At 37.6% G+C, this 13,395-nt stretch overlaps 1 protein-coding gene across 1 annotated transcript in view; it reads left to right on the top strand.

The window, feature by feature from the left end:
- The window catches only part of SMIM14 (small integral membrane protein 14), a gene marked incomplete at both ends in the record, with an annotated part of 36,429 nt that extends 28,255 nt beyond the window's left edge, over window positions 1–8,174 (top strand). Inside the window, 2 exons of the mRNA XM_079707045.1 lie at window positions 5,946–6,088; window positions 8,142–8,174. Coding sequence (XP_079563171.1) covers window positions 5,946–6,088; window positions 8,142–8,174 — 176 coding nt within the window. The remainder of the gene's footprint in view (window positions 1–5,945; window positions 6,089–8,141) is intronic.
- Window positions 8,175–13,395: the final 5,221 nt, after the last annotated feature.

Raw genomic sequence — 13,395 nt, 5'->3', positions numbered from 1 at the left:
TCTCCCATCTAACCATGTCCTATCTCTAGGTATTATTGGCCTTCTATGTAGCTTTCCAGAATTTCTTTATGCATGTACAGGCAAAATATATATTACTTGCCCCCCTTTCTTAGTACACACTGTTTTTCACCTGCTTTTTTTCCTCTGTCAAAAAATAGCATATCTCATGGAGACTTCCCTCAACATTGATTTATATCTTCATAGTATTCCATTTTACAGATATACCATAATTTTTTTTTTGAGAATTATGTTTTATTTGATAGACTTGCTGAGGACTTAAGCCTGGAAGACAGCCTCTCAGATGACACTGAGGGACTGCTCTGAAGAGGTAAGGGAGGAGCCAGGATATATAGGAGTTTTTGCAAGAAACCAGGTAGTAGGAACATCAAAAGATTACTGTTAATTAAAGAAAAACAGGGACTTCCCTGGTGGTCCAGTGGTGAAGACTCCAGGCTTCCACTGCAGGGGGTGTGGGTTCGATCCATGGTTGGGGAACCAAGATCCCTCATGCTGTGTAGCACAGCAAAAAAAAAAAAAAAAAAAAGAAAGAAAGAAAAAAAAAAGAAAATCAGACATCTCAAGTTAATGAAGTCAGCGCTTTTCTTTGTAGGAAGATGCAAGAGTCTGAGTGCATTTAAATCATTCCTTGAATACACACCTTATCAATGAAAAAAAATGTTGCCTGCCAATTCAGTAAACAAAGGATGTTGCACCCATCAAGCCATCACATTACAGCTGCCTGAGGGTGAGCCCTGAGGGAACTCAGCATAGAAATAGGATGCCTGCCATCAGACACTGCAGCCACCACCAGCCCCCCATAGTGCACCCTGAGGAGATGCAGGATGAGAAAACACAGGAGAGAGATATACCATAATTTCTTAATCAGACACTCTTGGCAGACGTTTAGGTCTGTTTCCAGTTTTTTGTTAATAACCTTGCACAGTATGTCCGTGTGAAAGTACATTCTAGAGCCAATCTTAACTTTGTGCTACTGCTGTAAACAGAAAAACATTGACTGTGATCAAGAGGTTCGATTATAATTGGTTCAGCTATTGTCCTTTATTCTGAGATGGGCCTTAAATTATTAGAGAATAAGAGAAATGCTCTTATCAAACCTGGGAGGTCAGGTCAAACCTGGAAAGTCAGGTCAAACCTGCATCCATTTGGCCTTTTAAGTGGAGAATTCTTCTGCATACTACCGCCCTGCAGAAATTTTAGAGGCACCCTTACTTTTTCTTCCTCCTCCTACCGTAATCAGTCCAGGCAGTCGCCAAGTGTTATGCTTCTTTCATCCTGTTGCCATTTGTGTCTAACCCTTTTTCATTCTCACTTCACCTTCTTATCCAGCCTAGCTATTCACACAAGGAATTTTCTGCACTCAGTCTTTTCTGTGCTCTAGTTGATCCTAATACTGATTTTAACTAGAGCACATATTGATAATGGTTGATGTTTTTTGAATACCTACTATGTACCAGGCATTGTGCTGCTTTCCATGTACTGACCATTTCTCTCTTCTATCTTTCTAACTACCCTATGAGGTGATTGTAATATTTCCATTTCACAGATAAGGAAATCGAGGCACAAAGATGATATATCTAAGAGGTGGTGGAGTGAAACAGCTATGAGATGGTCTCAGTTCTTAAAAAGTTAATGACCTAATTAGGAGAAGTAGGAAACCATTCCTTCAAACTAGAAGTGCTACACTAGTCTAGAGAAGAAAAGAAAGAGTGGGCAGAGAAAACGGTGATTTTTTTACAGACGAGAGAGGGGTGTAGTTAAATGAGATTCGTTGTAATATCATGCCAGATGGGGAAAAATAATCAGTCCCCAGAAGGACTGAGTTTGCAAAGTTGGCAAGTGCTGTTAGCCACACTAGCATTGAACTATTGCATCAGATTTGTTTGGAAAGCTTTAAAAATATTGTTGATCCCTGACCCCACCCCTGAGCTGCTCCTGAATTAGATGATGTGAGGCAGGGCCTTGGAAACTGTGGCATTGGTATCATCACAGGCTATTCAGATGGGCAGGCAGGCCAGGGAACCACTGGCTAAAGAAGGAAGAAGGAATGGGGTTGACTAGAGCAGGGGATGCTTTTTCTGAGAAATAGTAAGAGGTAATATTGATGAGTAGGGCCACATCTGATGAGGAAAGGCCAGGCTGAAGAGTTCAGAGTTGAAGCAATAGCAGTGGAAAGCGAGTCACTGGATTAGCCAGCAGAGATGTGTTAAGAGCGGTGTTTTTTAAGCAGACTTTTTTGGCAGTAGTATGCAGGAAGGAAAGGCTGCAATAGGAACCAAGCTAGGAGACAGTTATGGGGAACTAGGAGTCATATTATCACTATGAGAGTCTTAAAATGGAGTGGGCATTTTGTCAGGGTTGCTTTGTCTAGAAATAAGCATTAGTAAATTTGTGATCTGAGGTTTAACTCTCTGAAGCTTCACAATGTTTTACCTGTGAAGAGTATCAAAAAGTAAGGGACCCATTTTCCAAACTGAATAACATAAGAATTGGCGTTGGGCGTAAACTTCTGGTCTGTACAATTAATCTAGCATTTTACTTCTGAGAGGGCACTATAAGAAGTGATCATGTATAGAAGGTACAGTTATTTTTCTCTGACTACCTTTAAATAATCTAGTTTTACCTAACAGCTAGTTATGAGTTTATTTATCAAAATTCTTTTAAAATCTGTATTTTCCAATTTTTATTTTTTTAATTTAATTTTATTTTTTGGCTGCGTTGGGTCTTTGTTGCTGCTCGTGGGCTTTCTCTAGTTGTGGTGCGTGGGTTTCTCATTGCAGTGGCTTCTCTTGTTGCAGAGCACATACTGTAGGTGCATGGGCTCAGTAGTTGTGGCATGCGAGCCCTAGAGTATGTGGGCTTCAGTAGTTGTGGCACTCGGGCTCAGTAGTTGTGGCTCACGGGCTCAGTAGTTGTGGCTCACGGGCTCTAGAGCGCAGGCTCAGCAGTTGTGGGGCACGGGCTTAGTTGCTCCACGGCATGTGGGATCTTCCCAGACCAGGGCTCAAACCCTTGTCCCCTGCATTGGCAGGTGGATTCTTAACCCCTGTGCCACCAGGGAAGTCCCTGTATTTTCCAATTTTACTACCCACAGGAGGAGTAATTTTCAGGGATCTGTCTTCTAATGTGATACTGTCAGAGATTATGACATAGCAAAGAGGTTAAGAGCACAGTCTATGGAATGAGACCACTGTATTTAAATCCCAGCTTTGCCACATGCCAACTGTATGACATTGGGATTTAACCCCCACTTTTCCTCAGTTTCCTCATTTATAAAATGAAGATATGATAGTACCGACCATAGAATAAGATTGTTGAGGAACTCCCTGGCGGTCCAGTGGTTAGGACTCAGCGCTTTCACTGCGGTGTCTGGGGTTCAATCCCTGGTTGGGGAACTAAGATCCTGCAAGCCTCCAGGCGTGGCAAAAAAAAAAAAAAAATTGTTAAAAGGGATTAAGAGAGAATGCCTGGTTCAAAGTAACCACTCAACTTTTAGCTATTATTTAGTAATAAAAATAATAGTATTCGATTTTTTAAAAAATACCATTCTTAGAACAGCTTAAAGGACAGAATTAGAGGAGGCAAGAGTAGGTATGGGGAGATCAGTTAAGAGACCGGACAAGAAGTGATGGTAGCTTGAGCAAGTGTGGGCACGGAGCTAAAAGTGGACAGACTTGAGTGATATTTAGGAAGTAAATATTTACTTCCTAAATATCACTCGACAGAAACTTCATGATGGGTTAAATAGAGGGTCATTGAGGGAATAAAAGGTGTTTCCATAGGTTTCTGGCTAGGCAGTTGGATGGATAGAAATCCAATTTGGTAGGGCATGGAGGATGGGGCAGGGGAGATGCTCGTGATTTTAGTTTGGGATATTGAGTATGTTAAGTGCGAGGTGGGGTTCAGGTACATTTTTAAGAAGCATTGGCTCTACAGTACACCACAGTTTAGGAACTGTTGATATGAAGATTAAAAAAAATAGAGAACTACTGATGTAGATAGATAATTGGATACTGGGTTTGAAGTTCAGGGAAGTTGGGGCTGAATATAAATTTAGGTGTGGTCTGCATACAGAAGGTAAGTGAAGCCACAGGTGAGGATGATAGTATGCAGAGAAAGAAGAGAAGGGAACCTAAAACTGACCATGAGGAATTCCAAAATGTAAAAGCCAGGAAGAGGAAAATGAGCATGTAAAGGAGTGGCTAAGTGTTAGAAAGAAAATCTGGCAGTGGTAATGGCACAGAATACAAAGGAAGAAAGTGTTTTAAGGAGAGCATGGTCATGGAAAATGAGGACTAAAATTACCCATTAGGTGAGCATGGTCATGGAAAATGAGGACTGAAATTACCCATTAGGCTTAGCAGCCTGCAGGTGTCATAGGTGACCTTTCAAAGAGTTGTTTGAATGTTGATTGAGGTAGATGCCAACCTAAGGAGTGAATGGGAGGTAGTGAAGTGTAGATGTAAATATAGACCACTCTCAAGAGGTTAGCTTTGATAGCTGGACAGAGAAAGAGGTTAAGGGAGGGATATATATATTTTTTAAATATGGGAGAAACTTTATCATGTTTAAGTGATTATGGGATGGCTGCAATGGAGAAGAGGGTGTTGAATTCACAAGAGAGAGGATAATGGATAAATTTCTGCAAGAGTGATGGGATCCAAAACTTAAGTGGAGAAATTGGTTTTTAGTTATGAAGGGAGGCACATATAATAGGAGGGAACAAGGAAAGGAATGAATTTGGATATAGAGGGGGGAAATGCTGATTCATTGTGTGATAAGCATTGCAAATTGATGACGCCTGAGTACTGTGTTACTTGTTCCTGGAGAAGTGATTGGGTTGGAACAGAGACTAGATTCCTCTCCAGTCTGCTCTTGGGATAGCTCAGCTCTTTGCTTGACTTTGTCCCCTTTGGCCTCAGCAGTGCCACCTCGGCCCTGGGCCTGTGGACCTCAATGTAATGCATAATGCATCTGCTTAGTTTCAGAATCTTGTCTGGATTTCTTTTACTTTTTCCTGAGGCAGTGAGACCAAAACCAAACATTTATACATAATCTTGACAGGCTATTTAAATCTAATCTTCTAGAATTTTCATTTTTGTTACTTTGAGTTCTCTAATATACATTTCATTTATTAGAAATTTGGTAAGTGCATACCATGAACTAGGCACTGTGCTAGGTACTTAAATAAATATTTAAGATATGGCTGCTTTAAGGAGCTGGAAAGACTGATACCTACCCAGAAACCTGACTTTTTTCTCTTGATAAAGGCATAGACTATAATATCTAGATCTGAATCCAAATTCTTTTTGCAAAAAAGAACGCAAAATATCTATTTGTTTGAGAATGTCATAAAGGGATATTAATTCATATATTATACAACGTGGATGTCCCCTTTTCCTTAAGCTGTTATTTTTTCATGCTACTTCTGTAATTAAAATGCATAATTTCCTCACCCCTAGAGTGTCTTAACTGTGTATCATGTGGTCTTAACCTGAGTTCTGTAGATCTCAGTATATCTATGGATTGGTGGCTTTGTGGGTCCATGAATCTTCTGCAATTATATGCAAAATTGTTGAATGTGTATACATGGATTCTTATAGTGGAAAGAGAGTCCTTTTTTATCAAATTCTCAAAGGATTCTATTGCCCCAAAATATTAAGAACTACTATACTATTAAAAATCTTTACTTGATAGGCTCTGGCTTACGAGTATTTTACACCATTTACCATTTAGATTTCCTCACAGGAGGAAAGGGAAATTGAAGCTGTAATATTTAATAATTCTTAAAATTACGAATGCATTTTTTATATAATATAATTTTTCAAGTTGCTATTTAAACATTAGGATTTGTTTTTACATTTACCTAACAATATTATAATTTTTCTACAGTTTTTGTTGCAAATACATTTACTGTTTGTCTTTAGTACCAGGACCCCCTAGTGATAATGGCATCAGTATTACCATGATCTTGATGGCCTGGATGGTTATTGCAGTGATCTTGTTTCTACTGAGACCTCCTAATCTAAGAGGATCCAACCTAACTGGAAAACCAACCAGTCCTCATAATGTAAGTGTTGTGGATTAGAAATGTTTTGGGGTGGGGGGATGGATGTGGCCTGGGAAAGGGAAGGAGTTTGTTTTGACGGAAATATCTGAATTAGCAAAAGGAAGATTTAGCTCACGGAGTAAGTTCTTCCTATGTAGTCCTAGTAAGTCTTGAAACCCCAAATGGCTTAATCTTCATGGAGTTACATTTAGAGAGAAGTACAGACCAGTAGCCCCCAAATCATTTTAAGGTCAATTCCAATCTTTACTCATGTAAGAAACATAAAAAATGATCCAGTTCATAATAATCCACAGCAGTATTTCTCAAATCTCAGTCTTCCACTACCCAGTTCTGTCTACCTCACAGTTGATCCCTTGCCTCATATGCTTCCAGCTCCCCAAATTCTCTTACTAGCTACAGTTCAAATGTTTCTACACACACATTCTTCATTTTCTCCCCTTCTGTCCTCACTATCAAATACAACAGAGACACTGAGCCTATCTGGCTAAACCTGTTTTCCCATCCTATTTCTCTCAACTTCATTCTTCCAGTTCTGCATCACAGTAGGTCAACTGAGCTGGCAAAAGGAGAGGTAGGAATCATTCATGTTGATAAATCTTGATAGTCATGATTACAGCCATTTTTAGAACCTAACTGAAAGTATGATAAAGTGACCCAACAGGGAGTTTTTGATAGAGCCTCCATTAAAGGATTCCTTTAATCATTTTCAGAACCAGTGTTTATATTTTTTTCTTTCCCATTTGATTTGGATATTACCTCTAAAAATATTTCCATGACGGATTTACTTGTTGAACACCAAATTATCCCACTAATTCCCTTCTCCAACCTAAAATAATTGCTTCTTTTCCCCAATCTTTCATTGTTACTATTAAAAAGAAGTTTGGTTAGACCAATTGCTTATACAGGAGAAAGCAAATGTGCAGTGTTAACTGGTCAGTGCTTTGGGTTTTTTTAGGATTAAAACATTTATATATGTAGCATGCTGACTTTAGTTAAGAAAGAAGGCATCATTAACACTATATAAAATGCCTTAATTTTATTTTAGGGTTTTCTTGGAGAAGAGGGTATCCATAAAACAGCTTGTATATTGTCTTGATAAAGTGCTTTCTCCTAAGCCTTTTTTCTTACTTTCTGGACACAGTTTTATTACTTTCATATCAAAGAGCAACATCCTCAATGTTTGGAACTAAAGAAACCCAACTCAATTAGAAGCCATTCAAAAGTGACAGTCCCCTGAACCTTAGTTCATTGTAGACCAGCAGTTCTAAAAATAATAGTCCCACAGCTCTAGGAATAAGCAAGAAAACATACTGACTAATTCCAAGTAGAAAAATTCATTATCCTCACCTAGGGCCTCATATAGCATGTCAGAGTAAATAAATGGAATCTTCCTGAAGATTCCTAAAAGGTCTGCTCTTTCCTTTACAGTTGAGAAGCTTTCTATTACAAGTAACAAAAATCTGTTCAGCCTGGTTTAAGTAATTGGCTTTATTGGTTTACACATTAAAAAATCCAGAGGTAGGATCAATGTTTAGAAAGTTTAACAGCGTCATCAAAGACCCGGGTCCTTTCCTCAGACCATTAGCTTTATTCCAAGGTGGGCTCCCTTTCTGGTCCCTATAGGGCGGCTGCCAGTTGCAACTGGTGCCACATACTTCCTCATTGACTGACATTCTGTAGTGAGAAATATGTCTTTAGCTTCACTTTGATTGTACTGTACTCAGTCACCTTAGCAAGAGGGATGAGACTGCCTTGATTGGTTTAAATATCACCTCTGGAGCTGTCAGGGAGAGCACTTTTACCTAAGTCAATATCACTGTTACAAAATTTTCCTTTCCTCCATGCTACAAGGAAGAAAGAGACGAACATTGGTGAATCACAGTGTTAACCTAGTGCTCCCTTGTGCAAAAACGTACAAGAGGTCCAAATAAGTATATGATTTGGGATGGGAAGGTGAGGGGCATTGCTGCTCAATTCTTACTGTATGTGTTAGACTGGTTGCACTGGGAGATTTAAGAAGTCAGTTTCATAATTTCTCTCTCTTTAATGCCAGGGACAGGATCCACCAGCCCCTCCTGTGGACTAACTTTGTGGATATGGGAAGTAAAAATAGTTAACACCTTGCACGACCAAATGAACGAAGATGACCAGAGTACTCTTAACCCCATTAGAACTGTTTTTTCTTTTGCATCTGCAGTATGGGATGGTATTGTTTTCATGAGCTTCTAGAAATTTCACTTGCAAGCTTATTTTTACTGCCTATATTATCACCTTTCCTATATTTGAGTAAATGATACATTAAAAAGTTACATGGGGCTTTTTTGGTTTTCCTAAACTTAAACATTCCATTCATTCTGTTTGTAACTGTGATCATACTTTTTGTGATAATTTCTGGGCTGATTGAAGGAAATTTGAGATCTCTACATTTAAATATTTTAAAATAGTTTTGATGGGTTTAAAGATTTTTTTTAATAAGGTATTTATAAAGTTATTTGGGGTTATCTGAGATTGTATGAAAGAAAATTAGAACCACATTGTATTTACACTTAACCTTGGTAGTTTATTTGTGGATGGCAGTTTTCTCTAGTTCTTGGGACTGTGACAGCCTTTGGAATATTTTACAACTTACAGCTGAAATCTGTATCATCCTCTACAACTGGCTTATGTGCAAAGGAAAGGAGGAAAGAAGAAATGAAGTAATTGTTTACTAAGTTTTTATTCCCATAAAAATGTCTAATTAAAGAAAACTTAAACATGATTTAAATATGGTGGATGATTTACAGTCCATTATATGAAATTTGTAAGCCACTGTACACTAGCCTTACACAGTTCATGAAAGGAGGAAAAAATTTAATTCTTTCTGCATTTGCCAGGTATAATCTATACAGTAATAATTTAAGCTATAATTTATTTTTGAAGTGGGTGCCTCTCAGGAAGCTGCTTTTCTGTTGTAAAACTTCCCTGTTAAATGAAACTATCTTAAAGCTGCATTGGGGGCCTGTTTGGTTACTGATATTTGAGTGCTGTTTACTTATTTACTCTATTGTTTTCTTTGAAGAAAAAATTTTGAGTCTTGTTATCTTTCTGACTTTAAACAATATTTAATGAATTCTTGATTTACTCCAAGGGAAAAGGAGGAAAATGAGAAACAATCAAGGGTCTTTTTTTTTCTCAACCTCTTTCTCATTCTTGTTCGGTAATAGGATGGATTGGGGTGGGGAGGAGCATTAATTTAAGTAAAAATTTGAAATGTGAAAAAGTGTAAAAGGTTGCATTGTTTTTTTTTCAGTTTGATAGAAAATGAATACAAATGGCATAAAAAAATTCTGCATGACCTGTGTGGTTATGGAATTTTTTCCTAGCAAGTGATTGCAGATGATATATGGGGGCTAGAAGATATTTTGCTATCAATGTAAGGATTTTCCCCCACTAGATCAGTTTAGCTTTTCACTGTATAGATCTGAGAAATTACTTGTATGAATTGAATAAACTTCTCTATATCATTGTACTGTTTAATAGAGTCTCTGATACAATTATGTGATGCTCATAGGGTATTTTTTCCCCGTTATTATGATTATATTCTAGGCTATAAACACTGTAAGGGCTTCATTTCATTATATAATCCATTATTGACTGCTTGCATTCCTCCTGTGCATCTTGGCTTTGTCCTCAACTTCTTGACATAATATAACCTACTCTTAATTACTTGTGTTAATTGAGGGGTATTGTAACACAGGTAGGTCAAATCCTGGATAAATGAACACCATAGATTTAAGGGTTTTTCTCTCAATATGGCCTATTGGAAGCCTTCCCAGCTCTATAGCTCTTAAAGCATTTAAAGCAGAGAGGCAGGAATGGCTTAAGATGGAGCTAAATCCCTATAAGCATTCCTTTTTCTGTCCTTGCCCCTGAACTTTGAAGGCTAGCACATATCTCCTAACAATCTGCTCTCTAAGCTGCTAGAAGGCTAGTCTCTGGATAAGATACTGATGTGTTCACTGAATCTGTGGCTCACAAATAATTAAGAATTGACTTTGGTTGAAGAAGTGGCTATGACATGGAAACAGAATGTCTAGTGTTAGCTAGAGACCTGGAAATCTGGGTTCTTGTTCCTAGTTCTTCATTTCTGTCACATATACTTAATTGACATTACATTAGAATATTAACCTTTTCCTATATGGGCCATCTATTTAATTAGTAACAAAAGTTTTTAGTGAAGTATTAAGTCTTGGTTTTTTTGCTTGTAAAATTTCTCTGCACTCCTGACAAAGACAGTGTGCAATAGCACATAAAGTATTTCTGTTAACCTAACTAGTAATTCATATTATTTTCTTTAATTCCTAAAGCTTCTACATGTGGCCTTTTTATTGAGCACACTCTTACTCATTACTTGGCTTGTAAACATTCACCTGAACTGTGGCTACCGTCATTTTTAAGTAATCTGGAAAAAAGAAAGATAAAGCTTCACATTTTAATCACTTTTGGCTGTTAAACGTTCCACAAATGCCATTAAGAGTTTATTTTGTTTTAGAGTTATTTAATGTTCTTTTATGCAAAATAATGTTTTTTTGCTTTCCACGTGGAAAAAGTTAACATTGGAACTGTGTTTAGTAAAAGATTTTATCATGTATTTATCCAAGCACTATCCCATGGTCAGCAAGTCATATTTTAAACTACTTGGAGAAAGTTTCAGAAGTAACTATTAAATACAGCTCTTCCATGGTTACTTTTAGTGTCTTTGTCGTATGCGATATTACAGTGTTTATAGAATTATCTATATCTTACATCTTCAAAGGAACCTCAGAAATCTGTCACCCTGAATCAAAGTCTGTCACTCTAAATGAATATGTGCTAAAATTTGACCAGCTCAGCTTAAGACACAGAACAACAACTTGAAGGAGAAATGGAGAGAGTTTAAGTTAATGGGTTAAATTTTTGTTATTGCAATAGTAGGTTTAGTCTTAACATTATAATATTTCTAAATGAAAAGTCATATGTATTTGTTACCATGTCTGATGATTACTTTGTTAAAAGCAAAGGTGGTCATGTGATGTACCAAATGTTAATTGCCGTTTTTAAATGTTTAAATCATGCCAAACAAATCATGTCTGTGCCATCCAGGGTTTATTGTAATCTTTTACTGAGTACTTGGATTGGGATAAAGGGCTTGTACTATGCACTTTTTATTAATGAATAAATAGAAAACATTAGTAACACTCACTGTTTTCTGTTTGGCTTTTGTGGGAAGAGAAGTGAGCATCTCTTGCTTAGTAAAATGTTAACATCCTTTACTAAACAGTTTCTTTGTAAGATTTTTTACCCCTAACTAAAAATTCCTAAGATGAACTTTGAGTTACAAGAAGAATATTTATGTAATAACAGTATGGGGCCAGTATTCAAAAGTAAGGATTCTAAGAATCTCTATGAAATTAGGTTGCAATTACATTTCTTTTGTTATTCTTTTTTATTTCTTCCTAGAATACAGGTTCAATAGACATTTGCTTTGAGGGTATAATATCCAATCGTGTTAATTATTTGAGTGGACATATGTTACTCAAAAGGAGCTAGACATGTAACTGTACTGAAAACACCCAAAACTGAATGTTTGCATTTGCTCTATGACCTGGAATCCATCCAGATACTAAAGATCAGGGACTTACCTGGTGGTCCAGTGGGTGAGACTCTGCACTCCCAGTGCAGGGGGCCCGGGTTCGATCCCTGGTCGGGGAACTAGATCCCACACTCATGCCGCAACCAAAGAACCCACATGCCACAACTAAACATGCCACAACGAAGATCCCACATGCTGCAACTAAGACCCAGCGCCACCAAAATAAATATTAAAAAAAAAAAGATCATTAATAACCATACACATAAAAATAGTATAGTTTTTCTGGTATGATTATGATGTCAGTGTCTGTGTGATACTTAAGTGTTAAAATAGCAAAATTTGTGAAATATATAACTTCCTGGAGATAGTGACAAAGTCTCAATCTAAACTTTGTCACTGTATGTCAGTGCATATCTGAATCCCCAGCAAAACTGTTTTCATTAAATGGCTCTGCAATACTAGTTTTCCACCCAGAAAATGGAATTCAAATAAAATAAGTTTTTGATCCTTGCCATTTCATCTGATAGTTTTCTGAACTCAGAATCTCAATTTATAAAATTGGTTCTCCCCCACCCCCCAAAATGTTCTGTAAACACCAACCATGATTATCTCCCATGTTTAGGTTTTTTAAAAACTGGAGTTATCAATGTGATTTTTCCTCACAAGGAACTTAACCCTGCATATCTTTTCTCAAACAAATTGATTACGTTTGTTCAATAAACATTTCAACAAGTTTATTTTTATTTTTTTTATTTTTTTATTTTTATTTTTATTTTTTTTTGTGGTATGCGGGCCTCTCACTGTTGTGGCCTCTCCCGTTGCGGAGCACAGGCTCCGGATGCGCAGGCTCAGCAGCCATGGCTCACGGGCCCAGCCGCTCCGCGGCATATGGGATCCTCCCAGACCGGGGCACGAACCCGTATCCCCTGCATCGGCAGGCGGACTCTCAACCACTGCGCCACCAGGGAGGCCCAGTTTATTGTTTAACTGTTTATGCTTTAAAATGGGTGTTATTCAGGACTAGATTATAGAAACCATTTTAAGCCATCAGATGCTAAATTGAGATGTCTGTTGATAGGGAGGAGGGAGATGTCTGGAGGCAGGGAAAATGTAGGGGTGCACAACAATACGTGTAGTTTTAAGAATAAAGCAACTTTCATATCAAGTAAGACTTAATTATTCCCTCATACAAAACTCTACTTATTTCTAGAAAATTTAGGAATGAGAAAAAAGTTATTTACAATCCCTGTGATGCCAGAGGTCTGACCTCTTAAATATATGGTCCTACACCCTACACTGCTCATAAGCTAAACTCAGGCTATGTCTTGATAATGAAAGGATTTAAATTGCATTGTTTTTATTCACTTTGAAAAACTGAGCAGAATTAAAGAACATAAGTACCACATAGCAGACTCAGCATTGTGGAAAAATCTGTGTTGTTTTTAAAGAAATGTATCTGTTATATAGTCACTCATTAATTCAGTGCCAAAGGAAGAGATGCTTTTATAATACATACAAAAGGCATTACCCTAGACTGAATGCAGCTTTCCCTGACTAATTAGTATGTAAACATTAAACTTTGGAAGTCTGGATGTCATAAAGGGGATTCCTTACAATCCAGTAAGTACAAGTTTGTGGTTAAAACATACAGGATGGGGACTTCCCTGGCGGTCCAGTGGTTAAGACTTTGCCTTCC

The sequence above is a fragment of the Hyperoodon ampullatus genome, assembly GCF_949752795.1.
Source record: "Hyperoodon ampullatus genome assembly, chromosome: 1".
NCBI lineage: Eukaryota > Metazoa > Chordata > Mammalia > Artiodactyla > Ziphiidae > Hyperoodon > Hyperoodon ampullatus.
This window is presented reverse-complemented; position numbering and strand designations above follow the sequence as displayed.